Source organism: Halictus rubicundus, chromosome 1, assembly GCF_050948215.1.
Source record: "Halictus rubicundus isolate RS-2024b chromosome 1, iyHalRubi1_principal, whole genome shotgun sequence".
Lineage (NCBI taxonomy): Eukaryota > Metazoa > Arthropoda > Insecta > Hymenoptera > Halictidae > Halictus > Halictus rubicundus.
Genome location: NC_135149.1, coordinates 17,759,533 through 17,774,455, shown reverse-complemented (window position 1 = coordinate 17,774,455; position 14,923 = coordinate 17,759,533). Strand labels below are relative to the sequence as shown.

The following is a 14,923-nucleotide window of genomic DNA, read 5'->3' as shown; positions in this document are numbered from 1 at the left end:
AAACGATAGTGCTGCACTCAGCGGAACAGAAGCCAACTGATATCCTCTCTGAAGCACGTAAATACACGAGACCACGTGATCGATCTGGTATTTTCTTTTAACCTTTATGATATTCTTTACTTTATAAGTTCTTTTAGAAATTCTATTGTTCACAGTTATGTCCGTGTAACAATCAGTATGAATACAAATATTATAAGAACCTTGAAATATGAAATCTCCGTTTAAATATTATTATTCAAATGAATAAAGTAATATTAATTTTTAAGAATAGAAAAACTAACAAACGAAACGTTCAAAGATTATTCTTGAGATTCTTTTCTTGTATTTTAACATCATACAAATCAAAAATTAAATAGTTTTCAATAAACGACAATCTCGTTTATTTAACTGAGAAGATAACATGTAATTGTACTGAGAAGGTAACTGTACTTTTCAGTACACTTTGTAGTAATAACATAATAAATCTTACTTTTTGAAATATATTAATTTGCACGCGTATTTATTTAATACATCTTTCTATGCAGCTGTTGAATTAATAAACCAGTCATCGAGATGATCCATACATAGAAAAGATTGCAGTTGAAAGTACTTTATGAAATAAAAATTTATTACTGTAAACTGTTGATGAAAGTACTAGTTTCAGAATGTTTAAAAAAGTGATTGTGGCCATATCTGGTGGAGTCGATAGTGCTATAGCAGCATTTATGTTAAAAAATAAAGGTAATTGGAAAATGTAGTAGTATAGATTCTAGTAGTATACGTTGATCAATAATATTTCCCAAATATTAATCATAGAATTCTCAAAGGCTTCAATGTTACTGGAGTGTTTATGAAAAATTGGGATATTGCTGACGAAACTGGGAGGTGTACCACGGAGGAAGACTATGAGCATGCACAATGGGTGTGCGATAAATTAAAAATACCTCTTTTACAAGTCAATTTTGTGAAAGAATATTGGAACAATGTCTTTAGGTAGTTTTTCTATTTTTAAAGTCTGCATATTCATTCATACTTATTCAGGAATTAATCTTTTATCTCCCGTGTTATTATCTAGTTACTTAATAGAACAGTATCAGAATGGTCTTACTCCTAATCCAGATATCTTGTGCAACAGACACATTAAATTTGATAAATTTTTCCAATTTGCACGCACCGAACTTCAAGCTGATGCCATTGCCACTGGACATTATGTCAGAACAAGTTTTGGTCCTTTCCTCGAGAATTTTAAGCCAGATACAAGTATATGTTTTTTACTTAGATTTTTATATCTTTTAAATATAATACAATTTTATTCGCACTCTTTTTTTATGCAGTGTCACATTTAATAATTTTTAGATGTTCTGCTACTTCAGGCAGAAGACAAAAAAAAGGATCAAACGTTCTTTCTGAGCCAGGTACCTCAAGAGTCATTACGATACTCTATGTTTCCACTTGGAAACTACTTGAAATGTAATGTTAAACAAATTGCCCAAGAGATTGGACTGGATTTAGTTGCTTCCAAGAAAGAAAGCATGGGTATATGTTTTGTGGGAAAACGAAATTTTCAAGACTTCGTATCAGAGGTATACATGTATAATGACTTCAATTATGTATTAATATACATATATTTCTGTTATATAAATTTGTTGAAAAAAAACATTTTGAATGTTTCCATTCTTACTCAAAAAACTAACAGTAATTTACAATTTCAACAATCAATTAAGGTATTCTTATACTCGTAGTATATACCAGAAAAACCAGGAGATTTTGTAGATTTAGAGACTGGAAAAGTGATTGGAAATCATATGGGTTTTCATCATTGGACAGTTGGGCAAAGAACAAAAGTTCCAAATGGTTCGGACGCGATGTTTGTATGTAAGAAGAATGTGGAGACTAATACTATATTCGTAGTATGTAGAAATCATTTAAGAGAAGTTGTTGTCAGTAGGTATTAAATGGGATTACGATTATTTATTAATGTTTTTAGGTACGGGGGACAAATCATTCAGCATTGTACTCAGATCTAGTGAAGACTGACGTTCCTTATTGGATATCCAAAGAGCCAAAGGAACTCAATCAGCATTTTAGGATATTCCATTGTGACTTTCGCTTCCAACATAAAGATTCTTTAGTACCCTGTACAGTGCACAAGATTTTAAACAATGAATTAATAATTAAACTTAGCGAGCCTTTGAGAGCAATCACAGAGGGACAGGTATTTTTCATTTTGTAAATTAATTTTAATATCAAATAATATTTGTCATTCTTCACTCGAGACTTCCATTGTAATTTCAGTTTGCAGTTTTATACAATGGAGAAGAATGTTTAGGCAGTGCCCCGATTAAGTACCCCGGAGTGTCATATTTTTCCCTTGGTCGAAAACCAAGAGAAGAACATTGGCAACATGCTAACATAGGAGAAAAGAATACGCAAACTGCTCTATAACATCGTATAGTAATATATTGTAAAATACGATTTGCTTTTATCTATGTTTGTAAAAAATAAAGTATTGTTGAAAGTGCAGATATTCTTTCCGTAATTTCTTTTTGCATCTCAAAGATTAAAATTCAATCCAATTAAACTTTTTACCTTATATATTTTTCAATTTATCGATAAAAAACTGAAGATCATCAGCAACTTGAAATTAGAACTATAAGAGTTTTATTTCATGCTGTCAAGTATTTGGTCGAGTCGCGACGTCATTACGGAAAGAAGGATATAAAATCATATTGAAAAACTTTGTTTCTAGAATATTAGAGATTTGAATATTACAATTTCTTCTATCATGATGACTCCAGAGGATGATCTTTATGGCTGCAACATAGTGTACTGGAATTTCCTAGCAAATCATGAAGAATGTGTTAGTAGAAGGAAATTACATGCTAACAGTAAGATAATATTCTAAAGTAATTAATTGGAGATAGTTCCTGGCATTATGCTCATCAGATGATAAATCCGTAAACCAAAACCTTAAAAAAAATCGTAAACACAATAGTAAAAATTGCTTTTGAAAACTCTTTTATGTAGGCTGGTATTAAAAATTTAGAGAATAGGTGTCGTAGATATATTCCAGTTAAATATCTACATTCTGAAAATTTGACGAATCTTTTCGATTGTTATCTCACTGTACCGCGCAGAGATCGCAAGTTGCCGAGTATACAATTTTTACAATTTAGTTTAAACTTACTCATTCTCATACCGCTCGCATACTCACACTTACATACATTTCTGCTGGTATTCGCGTTAAATCTATTTCTAAACCAATACAATCTTTCTTTCATTTGTCGTATAACTATACAATATCCTGTGTTTATCTTTGATTTATTGTTCGTGTCTTTGCAAATCTTAACGAGTTTATCAGTACCTCTCTTGTTCTCCTTCTACGATTTCCTCCTCTTTTAGATCGCTGTCCTCTCTTTTTATAGCAGTCTTTCAATAAATGTTTTTATTGTACCTAACGATCTAGTGGATGACGATGTGTATTATTATAAACAAGCTAGCAAACGAAGCTTCCTAGAGGAGATTAGGTAGAGCTAGCTTCCCTTGTCCCTATGCTGTTTAGCTTGTAGATCCTCGGCAACTTACGATCCCTGTAGTAGAGTCGCTGAAAAAGACGGGCCCGGTTTTTGGTGGATCGGTCCGACCGGGCTGGGTCCTCGGTCGTCGAATCCTCGATCATCGGCGAAAGGGTTGCGCCGTGTCTGTCGACAGGATCGGCCATTCGGGGTTCTTACGTTTTGTAACAGCAATCCGGTGCTGGCGATGAGAAAAGACGTTAATAACGTCGGGGGGTCACGTGTAGAATGTAAAACAGCGCGTCGCGTTATTGAACGATAACTGCAAGTTATTAGGGTCGATTGACGAGTAACTGGACGTAAGGAGCGCGTAAAATGGCCATCGCGGTGTGCGTGCACGTACAGCGAGCCTCCGCCTCGATTGTTGTTACCACCGCCATTGGCGTTGACCGCCGACATACGTTACATATGGAAATTGCTCCCCGTACAAATGTCGCTGGGACTAATTTGCCCCGTACGCGCAATGTTACATTAACATTCGTGCCGTGATCGCCGCCCGTACAATAGCTCCAGAGCCCAGCCGCTTGTTCTTCTTTGCGGGCGCAGTGTCGCCATTGAGGAATCGGTGCTCGGCCACAGAGATACAATCCGCGTCGCCTCTCCGTCCTCGGCCAGTACGATCTTCGATCTCATATCGATCGCGAGCGGGGACCCCGGCCGGTTCGTCTTTGGCGATGTAAAATCTGCGTATACAGTGTGATCGATCGTGACAAAACACCTTGTGTGATCGTACCATGAAGTAGAGGGACCAAACTCAGAGGACCGGGACTTCCGTTTCAGAAAAGATGAGGGGCGGTAGCAGTTTGAGCCAATACAACGACGACGACTTCTTCAGCGGAGGGCCCTGCCCGTCCTGTCGTCTGGCCATCAACAAGGAGACCGGACGATTGAAGTCGGTACCCGAGGCATTTTCCCAGTCCCAGAGTAAAATCTCGCAAACCGTTCTTTCACGTCGGATTGTCCAGGTGGTGCATGGGAGGGAACGACACTTGGCGGTTTCGCGTGAAACTGATGCTGCTGATACCAGCCGTGCTGCTGCCGATCACCATCATCTTCATCGCTCTGTCGCGGTCCCAGGTGATCGGGAAGGCGCCCTATCATCGGAACTACCTGATCCACACAACCGGACGCAGGCCCGACGATAAGACCGAGGAAACATTGCCGCGTAAGTCCGTTGTCGTCGTCGTCGTTGTAGTCGTTGCCGATCGTAAAATGAACTTGACTTTAACGACGTCCGGCCTGTTCCCTACTCAAGGATCCGTTTAGAGCAAAGTGCGTGCGCGTGGCCGTGATTTGACGGACAGTTACGCTGGAAGGATCGCGGGAAACCATTAATTCATAATAAAGGAATTAACCACCCGTTGCCTCGTAATCGCTCTGAATTCGCGTTACGCGTGTGTGCTACCTGACATGAATTCAAAATTTACAGTACGATCGCGGTTCTTGTTTCGAATACGTTCTTTCGATCGTTGATACGTCCGTTAATGGGTTTCATTCCGTCAAGAAACGGGTCTTTTCACGCGAATTCCAATTTTCATGGATTATTTTATAAAAGTCAGGATGAGGTCCATTTATCAAATAGAAAATTTCTTCCGGCGAGCATACAGTAGGGACGTTATTAATGTTCGTTGCTGTACATATTCTCTTATATCTGAAAAATGTGTAAATACTCCGTATAATAAAAATGAACGCCAGAAGAGACGACGATCACAGTGACCCATTTCTGGTGGCTTATAGAATTGACAAAGTTCGACGAGACTTGACGAATTTAACATGCCCGCAATCAGTGTCACATATATGTGACGCTCACGATTTTATATATTAGACGATCAAATTAATTTTGTGAAGATCGTTATTTGCAACTCCAACGCATAGCATCGTACATACGGAGAACTTGTCACTTTTCTGTGACAATGTCTTGTTTCGGATTTTAATTCGTTGTAATATATCTCGGATATATAGCATTTAATAGAACATTGTGACCATAAAGGCTCTTGCTTAAATAAGTGCTAGTTGCGAACGTGTTGATCGTTCCCCACAACGAAATCTGAAATGGGTCAAATTTTGATCCGTCCTATAGTCACAGTGTTAATCGGCATCGCTTTTAACGCGGTCACTATGACAGGGTTATAGATGATTGTAAGTACGTTCGCTATAGAGCGCAAAGTGTTCTGGAATTGATGCACCGATATCTCTAGGGCCATCCGCTGACATTTCCGACAAGAAAATGCACACACAAAACGCGTAACGTTACCACTTCCGGCCATTGAAATTCCAGTAGAACGGTACTCGCATGAAACGGAGATGGCAACGAGCTTTAATTGTTTCGTAATTAGAAACAGCGAGTTCTTCAGCGAGATTGTTGCCGAGAGCAAATTTTTATTCATCTGCGCGAAGAATGAAGCGAATATGTAGTTACCCGAAAGAAACGTGGAAATTCGCTCGATGATCGATTAGGGGCGCGATTACGCGGCTAACGCTAATTTCTGTTGGCAGCGACCAGTCATACCGAAACCGAACGAGCTGGAGAGGAAGAGGAAGACGAGAGAATCCCGATATCTGGGATGAAAACTAGCTACGTTCCAGTAGAAACGGTCCTTCCGCCGCAGCAGCTGCAACGACGCAAGAGAGAACTCGACGGGGTACATTATCCGCGAGGAAATTGAAAGTGACACTACTTTAGATACACTCTAGTCGCTCGATATAGTGTTCTTCTCGTTCCCCGATCACCTTCTCGTTCCTTTCCACCGAAAACGTCTATCCAATCGATATATCAATTCTTCGAGTCCGCGTTCGTTAGCTTCCTACCGATCAGCTATCAATCGGCAAAAAAAAAAACGGTCACAATCATTTTCTCGATGATCGTGCATCCAAAAGATTCTTTGTAGAAGATACTTCCAAATCGAGTCACCTTAACAAGCGTTTTAATAGATCGCCGTAGGGGAACAAAATCGTGCGTGACGAACTCTTAAATTGCATAGCAATAATTATAATTTGGAAGACTATGAGCGTGCACGATGGGTGTGCGATAAATTAAAAATACCTGTTTTACAAGTCAATTTTGTAAGAGAATATTGGAATTCTATTTTTAAAGTCTGCATATTCATTCATATTTATTCAGGAATTAATCTTTTATTTCCCGTGTTATTATCTAGTTACTTAATGGATCAGTATCAGAATGGTAAAACTCCTAATCCGGATAAATTTTCCAATTTGCGTAGCAATAATTATAATTTGGAATGGTGAATGAAGAGAAAAGGACATAAAAATGAAGAAAAAAGGGTGTAACTCTGCAGATCAAACTCAAAGAGAAAATTTAGTTACTTATGGATGTGTTTGACAAAACGCGATTGATTCCGGCGGTTACGTCACTATCCTGTGCTTTTAGAGACCGATCGCTGCATTACATTTTATTGTTTTCTCGAAGTCCGAATTATTTCCCGATCTCGTGAATTGTCCTCTGAATTAGAGCCATTTCTTAACGGGTTTTTCATAATGATATACGGGGCGATATGCCTCGGAAGAAAAACGAGACAGTCCGGGCAACGAGTGTCGTGTGCGCAGTAACGTTAATTAGCGTTAATCAACATCAAATTAGTGTTACTGGTGCACTGGTAGAAATATCGATCGTCCCACTGCCAATCCTCTCGTTTCGTACAAGGACAATTAAACTTGACTTATCTTCTTTCCCCCTACTGGTAGGAGCGCTTCTGAACGAGAGAAAATAACGTTTCCCAATATAAATCAATTTCGAAGGCACTCGTGTCTCTCGTCTCGTTACTCGATTCTTTAGCCGACACTTTAAGCGATTAATAAGACAACGCTGGACGCTCTCGAAACAAATGTTAAAAAATTGTGTGCAGGCGCAGTCGACCGACTACGTCACCGGGAAAATAGACAACTGGAACACGGATGAAAATTCGGACAACTTCCTGGACGATTACTACCCCGAGATAGACAACGACGGGGTAAAGGAAAACTCGAAGATAGAAAGCAACGACTATCGAAAGTTAGTGTGGCCACCGGGAAATTAACCTAGACTGTTGCACAGGGAACGAATGTCGTTATCTATTTGATATTCCCTTGACCCAGACCCCATTGTTATTAGCATTCAATTAACTGTGATTGAAAGATCGCTAAACCTTATCTCGCGTCATTCTAATGCCAACGGCACGATTTCCATTCGGAGCGCAATAAAACGGCAATAAAAAGTCACACGTCACTTTTTACGGTGCCAATGTAAAGGGGACACTTCAATCTTCGAATCCACCATGATTTGAATCGCGAACAAAATTTTCTATGCTCCCTATAATCGTTGTAAAATCGAATTTGCTTTCAAGAAATGGTCCAGTTTCACTTTCTCGCTCGTTTTGTAGGTCGTAAAAGTCGCCCTCTAAAACACATAATTTTGGGAGAGTGGAAGTAGAGGGATCAATCCTTAGAACGAGCCTAGGCAGATCGCTGTAGGATTTTTGTTCACAAAGTTACGAATCATGAATAAGATTTAACAAATTAAGATTTTAACGTTATCTTGCCAGTTACGGGGAGCATTCATGCGACAACCATAAGAACGAGGAGGAGCTTCGCTCGAGACCATTCAATGGGAAGTACGACGACAACGAGGAGCAGTCCCAGGACGAGTCCGACGAGGGTGAGCAGGGTGGCAGGCACTCGATCTCGATCGAAGATCCGGACTCGAGCTTGCCGATCACGGACGAGCAAACCGACGAGGCAGGACCGAACTTTCACACGTTCTGGAAGGGCGAAGGGGACGCCTGGGACATCAGGGAAGCTCAAGGTACGCTTGGCACGCTGTCCCTCTAGCCGACCTAGCGTAATTTCTGCTCACACGCTTTTTAAGAAACAGATGTTCGCCGCAGCAAAAATCATGCTCACGTACATGGACAGGACCGCCGATCCCTGCGAGGATTTCTATCAGTACGCCTGCGGTAACTGGGCCAGGCACAATCCCATACCGAAGGACAAGGCGGCCTACGACACCTTCGAAATGATTAGGGAGTCCTTGGACACCGTTCTCAAGGAGCTGCTCGAGGGCCCCATACCACCCGAGTTAGAAGCGATCCCTGACGACGCGACCGTCAAGGCCAAGTATTTGTTCCAAAGCTGCATGAATTACGGTAATTACAGATCTGAATTCTACATGTTGCCAGTAATGATTGTTAGGTGTACAATATCAGAATTCTTAGATTGTTTTAACACTAAACCTACCGAGCCTTAAAAGTAACCAATACATGTTGTCTTATAAAAATAACGAGATTGAATTGCTGATTGAATTGCATGCTCTCTTAAATATATATATTTAACCATTTCCCACGAAAGCATCTCTATGATTTCAATAACTGTAAAATAAAAAATCTGGAACCGGTCATTTTGACCGGCGGTGGTAGGATTAGTGTTGATACTGTTTCAACATTTATTTGTTGATTTTTGTGATAAATGCATGAAATCTAGCCATGATTAGTCTGCGGATATCCACAAAGTAAAAAGTAAAGAAACTATGTTAAGCCTAATTATTAAGGAAATTTATTCTAAATGCAAGATGCTAAACATTAATCAAGTGTTCTGACAGTACAATGTAAAAAAAAAACTGGATTTCGCTTCTTTCGAATGTAGATAGCCGAGTATAAGTCTCTACTCGATGAATGTCCCAAATATCTAACCTATAATTGTTCCAGAACTATCCCCGCTACCGGGAGTATACCCCGTGAGGGGCTGCTACTAATCGAATAAAAAAATTTCTTTATTTTCTATTATTTTTTATGAGACTTTCACCAACATATTCGTAGCATGTTTCTAATGAGAATGATACTAAATATGATATAATTCCGATGATATTTACTTGTGTAATGAACTATGAAAGTTACTTCCCATTACAATTACATTAACGGAAGATTAGTGTAAATATGATCCGAATTATACCGTGTTTTGGTATCATTTTAATCAGAGAAATTCCACAAATATATTGATGAAAGTCTCATAGAAAAATAATAATAATAAAATAATAATAACAAAAAAGTTTAACCTTTCATATAAATGCTTAAGTCCACGCGTCCTTTGCGTCCGAAACTTTCATCGTTCGTTACACAAGTAAATATCAACGGAATTATATCATATTTGGTATCGTCTCCATTAGAAAATTCCACGAATATGTTGGTGAAAGTCCCATAAAAAAATAATGAAAAATAAAGAAATTTTGTTATTGGATTAGTAGTAGTCGCACACCGATACACCCTACTCATATTATGTTTACACTCCTCGGCGACCGAGGCCTCTCGAGCTTCGCTGTTCTTTTCTACTTTCGGCAGTGGATCAAAGAATAGTATCTTCTAGCTGATAATTGTTCCTGGCCAGAGTCGTGTTTTGGACAATTACCGAGTAGACACTGTAATCTGTAGTTGACTTTTACAAGTTTGATGATGGGCCATCGAAACGTTTTAACGCGCGAAATGTGGCTAGAGATCTTGGAGCAACGCATGGAACGGCCGCTTGTAGAGCTCCTGGACGAACTCGGTGGTTGGCCGATCTTGAGACCTAACTGGGACCCAGAAAAATTCGACTGGTTGCTTCTGGTTGCTCAGCTGAGGCTCTACAACAACGATATCCTGATCTCAGAATGGGTTGCTCCGGATATCAAGAACAGCGACGAATATATAATACAGGTAACGGGAGAAGCCGTGGGTCTTCGTTAGAAGTTCCTCGAACAAGAATTTTCGTTGCAGTTCGATCAGACGTCGCTGGGACTTCCAACGAGGGACTACTTTCTTCAGCCATCGAACATGATCTACCTGAAGGCGTACAAGAATTATCTGATCAAAATCGCGACTCTGCTGGGCGCGTCTTTGCAGAACGCTACCAACGATGCAGACGAGCTGATCGAATTCGAAACGAAATTGGCCAAGGTACATGATCTTTTTCTAATCGAATGAGCTTAATCCGCGAATTTTCAGTCGACTCTATTATACTCTCTTACGATTTTAGTTAATCGAGAGATTATTACTATTTGATTAAATAACAGTTTGAGGGTAGAATATTACGAAACGATTCTTGAGAACCGTTTACCATCACCACCACAGATCAACTGACTGCATTTCTTCTCTTTTATTCCTTTACTAACAGCAGTGTACGATCATAAGTATAATTTTCTATCTGATTTCCATCAGACTGGAGTAAAATAAAATTTTCTTCGTTAATATGTTTAATAGGCTGAAAATGTTTCCACTGTCTGTAATTGCATCGGAAGTAATGTAATTAACTTTTTAGATCACGTCCTCTCCCGATGAGAGGGGAAACGTCTCGCAACTCTATAGGAGAATGAGCATCGGCGCGCTGAGGAATTTGGTCCCTCAAATCAACTGGCACCGGTATCTGACGATCGTTTTAGCACGGCCAATGAACGTTACCGAACCGGTTGTCGTTTACGCGTTGCAATATATTCAGGATTTGGTGAACCTCTTGTCAAAAACTAGTCCAAGGTACTCTAACAGAGGTGAAGTCAAATTATTCCTGAAACGCGTTTCGCTTAATCATTTTGTTCGCAGGACCATCGCGAATTATCTACTGTGGCGATTCGTCAGACACAGGGTGAACACCTTGGACGACCGATTTCAGGAAGCCAAGCAGAAATTTTATTATATCCTATTCGGCAGAGAACAGGCGCCCTCGAGATGGAAAACTTGCGTTGGTCAGGTCAATTCAAACATGGGCATGGCCGTCGGATCGATGTTCGTCAGAAAGTATTTCGACGAGAAGAGCAAGGACGACGTGAGTACCATAATTAGACTGTGAATTGTATGCGTTTTTGGTATATAAGGTTTTTTATATGAATTTTATTCAACTAAGAAAGAATGATTGCTGAACGCGAAAATAAAAAAAAATTATGAAACTTTGAGGATATGTGTGTATACAGGGTGGAAATTATAAAGCGTTATAAATGAATATCTTCAAAAATATTGATTATACGCAAAAATGTTTCCGATGAAAGTTATTCAGTACCGATGGGGACATCATGTGGTGGGACTTTTATTTTTCCTGGTGGACACTCTAAGGTGAGGTGAAGGTCAACTTTCTTTTTTTAAATAGAATATGTTTTTTATCCACCATCAAATAATGCGTTTTAAGATGCGTTCAGTAACCATGACTCGAGGTCATTCAAGGTCAAGCTTGCAGGGAAATACAGAAAAGGTTTGATCGTTTTATTTGTAACTTTAATTCGTGCCTTCGAACTTTTACACCAAAACAATAACATGTGTTCAATGTCAGCATTACTCAGGACAACATCAAAGTCATTATCAATGAGATGAAAACAAACGTATTTATGTAATTACTGTGCTCTTCTGCAAGATAGTCAATTTACTTTCATTACTATTCGTGCTAAGGTATCCATCGCAGAACGATAGTACTGAAATAGGTGGTGAAAATGGAAATGCATCAAAATTATTTTGATATGTTTATGGTACTAGAAGAATGCAGGAAAAATTACAGAATGGTGGATAGGTTGAGGAGGTTCTGCAGCCTGGTCGCCCCGTTCGCCAGATTTAACATCACTCGACTACTTTCTATGGAGTCACATTAAAAACCCCGTAATGTCCATTAAGCCTACGACGCGTGAAAACATGGAAGTCAGAATACGCGAAGGTTGTGCTAAGATAAATGTTGAAATGTCGAGCAAAGTTACATGGAAAATCATTTAAACAAAGAATTGTTCAGTGCATTGAAGTAAGAGGTAATCATTTTTAACACATACGAAACTAAAGTCCAAATAAAACGATCACACCTTTTCTGCATTTCCCTGTAAGTTTGACCTTGAATGAACTTGAGTCGTAGATCATTGAACTCATCTTAAAACGCACTATTTGATGATGGATAAAAAACATATCATTCCATTTAAAAAAACAAAGTTGACCTTCATCTCACCTTGGAGTGTCCACCGGGAAAAATAAAAGTTTCACCATATGGTGTCCCCCTCGGTACTGAACAACTTTTATCTGAAATATAATCTGAAGTATAATCAATATTTTCAGAGATATTCGTCCGTAACGCTTTATAATTTCCGAGGGGGTGAAATCAACCGTCGAAAATTCGACTATTTTTCGATACCTACACATGCACTACATATCCCCAAAGTTTCGTAACTTTTTGAACTTCCGGTTTCTGGATCATTCCTCGCGAAGTCGAATAGAATTTTATTCCCTATATTGATAAAATCTGATCCGATTTTATAATTTTCCTTTGGCACAGACATTGTCAATGACTAGAGAGATCCAAAGAGCCTTCAGAGAGCTGCTGAACGAGACCACCTGGATCGACGACGAGACAAAAGAGCTGGCTACCGAGAAAGTGAACGCGATGCTGCTGCGAATCGGCTATCCCGACTTCATTTTGCAGCCAAAGTTGTTGAACAAGCGTTACAAGGATGTAAGCCTGGACGTTGACTTTCCGTTTCCCCGATGGAGATTAGATTATCGCGATAAATGGCCGACGTTGCGCACACATGGCTAATGCTCTGACACTCTAGGTCGTTATCCGCTCGGACAAGTACTTCGAGAACACGTTAAATATTCTGCAACATCTGACCAGGGTGGGACAAGGACGTCTAGGCAGCCCCGTAAACAAAACGCTATGGATCACCGCGCCGGCCGTCGTCAACGCTTATTATAGTCGAAGCAAGAATAGGATAAGTCAGTTTGAGTTTCTCTATGGATAAATTGGTGGTCTTCAAATTCTGTCGACTCACAAAACCCCTAAGATCAGAAATCTTTTGGAATTTCCAGAAGAAACATTGTTAAGTTATCGGAAAGGTAATAAGGAACACAGTTTGAAGACCACTGAGATGGACAAAAGTAGAGGAAGGAAGTTGCAAAACAGAGAGTGGGTTGAATGAAAAATTCTGCTACAACATTTATCTTAAGAATATTTAAATGTAATCAGGGAATTGGACATTGAATCCTGCAATGGTATTGCAGCAAAATTTTCTGCACACTGATTTTCGCAAATATGAAATTCGTTTAACTTATTTTGAACTTAATTTTGTAACCAGGAGTATATTTTCTTTCGGGAACTTAATTCAACGAATGACTTTATGACATTTGTATAAACCATATTGTAGATTGCAACAGAGTCTGTTTTGTCTTTAGCTGCTTAAAGGTAAAACTACGTAGCGTTTTAGTTGAAGAAAGCAGGGTTAATTATCTGTCGTTGAGCCTGATAAGCTCTGTTTGCGTGATGATTCATTTACCAAAGAGAATCGATATTTCGACGTTCATTTTCGCGGTGAAAGCGTCGCCGCGTTCAACCGATGCAAGTCAAGTTGAAATTCCAAAGTCTTTTTCCTTGTTCTTATCTCAATAATTGATAACATAATTCTATCGAGTTCGAACATTAAAGACCGGCTTTCTTTTCATTCAGTCCCTCGTTCTCGTCTGCAAAATTTGACATTGTGCTCAATGCTCGACTAATTACGAACTAATTTCCACCCTCAGTGTTCCCAGCCGGCATACTACAGCCGCCATTTTATCACAGATACTTTCCCCGGAGCCTGAATTTCGGCGGGATCGGTGTGGTGATCGGCCACGAAATCACTCACGGTTTCGACGATAAGGGTCGTCTGTTCGATAAGGACGGCAATCTGCATCGTTGGTGGAAGGACGAGGCTATTTACGGGTTTCACCAGCGAGCCCAGTGTCTTATCGGTAATGGACGCACGTTCCCTCCCACCATTTTTTCAACATCCATTCATAAGTTCGAAAACTCGTTTAATCTTGCAGACCAATACAGTCGTTACATCGTCAGCGAAGTTGGGATGCAGATTGACGGAATCAATACGCAAGGGGAGAACATCGCGGATAATGGCGGCATTAAACAAGCTTTCCGCGTGAGTCCCTGACAGCTTTGTTACTATCAATCTGAACCTGGCAGGCTGATACCGAAGCCTCGGAGAAAGATCTCGTATACTTTCATGGATATCAAAATGTTGTGTACTAAGACTTGATACCTTTATTTCCTTTTACCGGCTTCTCTCGGACCTATGGAAAAGATGGCTACGATTAAATCAGGCTGTAGACGAAACCCACCCCGCTTATCAATAGCAAAAGCTATTACTATAACTCTACAACTTTGCAACTTCAACCTTCGAATTTACTGGCCTTTTACAGGCCATCACAAGTGTTCTATTATAACTTTGCAACTTCAACCCCTACATTTAATGGTTTCTCTCTGACCCATGAGAAAGATACCTGTACCAAATCATGGACACTGACCCTCCTTTCGCAGAAGCTGCCAATCATGACCTGGTAGCTTCAATGCAACCCCTAAACTAAATTTTTTTTCACGGATATTTGAAAGTAAAAATA

General features: G+C 39.6%; 2 protein-coding genes across 6 annotated transcripts in view; both read left to right on the top strand.

Annotated features, from left to right (window-relative positions):
- The first annotated feature begins 11 nt into the window (after positions 1 to 11).
- Positions 12 to 2,502, top strand: LOC143355929 (mitochondrial tRNA-specific 2-thiouridylase 1). Of its 4 annotated transcripts, none has more exons than XM_076791172.1 (8): positions 12 to 87; positions 525 to 720; positions 807 to 972; positions 1,055 to 1,239; positions 1,336 to 1,562; positions 1,722 to 1,889; positions 1,967 to 2,194; positions 2,275 to 2,502. In XM_076791172.1, exons 2-8 carry the CDS (start codon positions 645 to 647, stop codon positions 2,422 to 2,424), a joined length of 1,200 nt encoding a protein of 399 aa, XP_076647287.1. In that variant the 5' UTR covers positions 12 to 87; positions 525 to 644; the 3' UTR covers positions 2,425 to 2,502. The 4 variants fall into 4 exon arrangements, with proteins under 4 accessions (XP_076647287.1, XP_076647295.1, XP_076647306.1 ...); XM_076791180.1 differs by lacking the exon at positions 12 to 87 and adding an exon at positions 96 to 248; XM_076791191.1 differs by lacking the exon at positions 12 to 87 and having other exon boundaries at positions 796 to 972.
- A 141-nt stretch (positions 2,503 to 2,643) lies between these two features.
- LOC143355905 (neprilysin-4) overlaps positions 2,644 to 14,923 on the top strand; it is a 15,448-nt gene continuing 3,168 nt past the window's right edge. Inside the window, exons 1-14 of one of the 2 annotated variants that reach the window (XM_076791090.1) lie at positions 2,644 to 4,446; positions 4,520 to 4,719; positions 6,051 to 6,196; positions 7,418 to 7,563; positions 8,093 to 8,352; positions 8,435 to 8,692; positions 10,032 to 10,234; positions 10,295 to 10,474; positions 10,836 to 11,047; positions 11,114 to 11,336; positions 12,813 to 12,989; positions 13,090 to 13,252; positions 14,054 to 14,263; positions 14,339 to 14,445. In XM_076791090.1, coding sequence (XP_076647205.1) covers positions 4,340 to 4,446; positions 4,520 to 4,719; positions 6,051 to 6,196; positions 7,418 to 7,563; positions 8,093 to 8,352; positions 8,435 to 8,692; positions 10,032 to 10,234; positions 10,295 to 10,474; positions 10,836 to 11,047; positions 11,114 to 11,336; positions 12,813 to 12,989; positions 13,090 to 13,252; positions 14,054 to 14,263; positions 14,339 to 14,445 — 2,592 coding nt within the window. In that variant the 5' untranslated portion in view covers positions 2,644 to 4,339. Of the gene's footprint in view, positions 4,447 to 4,519; positions 4,720 to 6,050; positions 6,197 to 7,417; positions 7,564 to 8,092; positions 8,353 to 8,434; positions 8,693 to 10,031; positions 10,235 to 10,294; positions 10,475 to 10,835; positions 11,048 to 11,113; positions 11,337 to 12,812; positions 12,990 to 13,089; positions 13,253 to 14,053; positions 14,264 to 14,338; positions 14,446 to 14,923 lie in introns of those variants that run through there. The other variant, XM_076791099.1, reaches the window with a different exon arrangement.

Excerpts from the sequence above, each read along its gene's own strand:
- LOC143355929 (XM_076791172.1), top strand. The coding sequence starts at position 645 with ATGTTTAAAAAAGTGATTGTGGCCATATCTGGTGGAGTCGATAGTGCT. Across the intron at positions 721-806 it reads ATTTATGTTAAAAAATAAAG|GCTTCAATGTTACTGGAGTG; the intron begins GTAATTGGAAAA and ends GAATTCTCAAAG. Across the intron at positions 1,563-1,721 it reads TTCAAGACTTCGTATCAGAG|TATATACCAGAAAAACCAGG; the intron begins GTATACATGTAT and ends TTATACTCGTAG.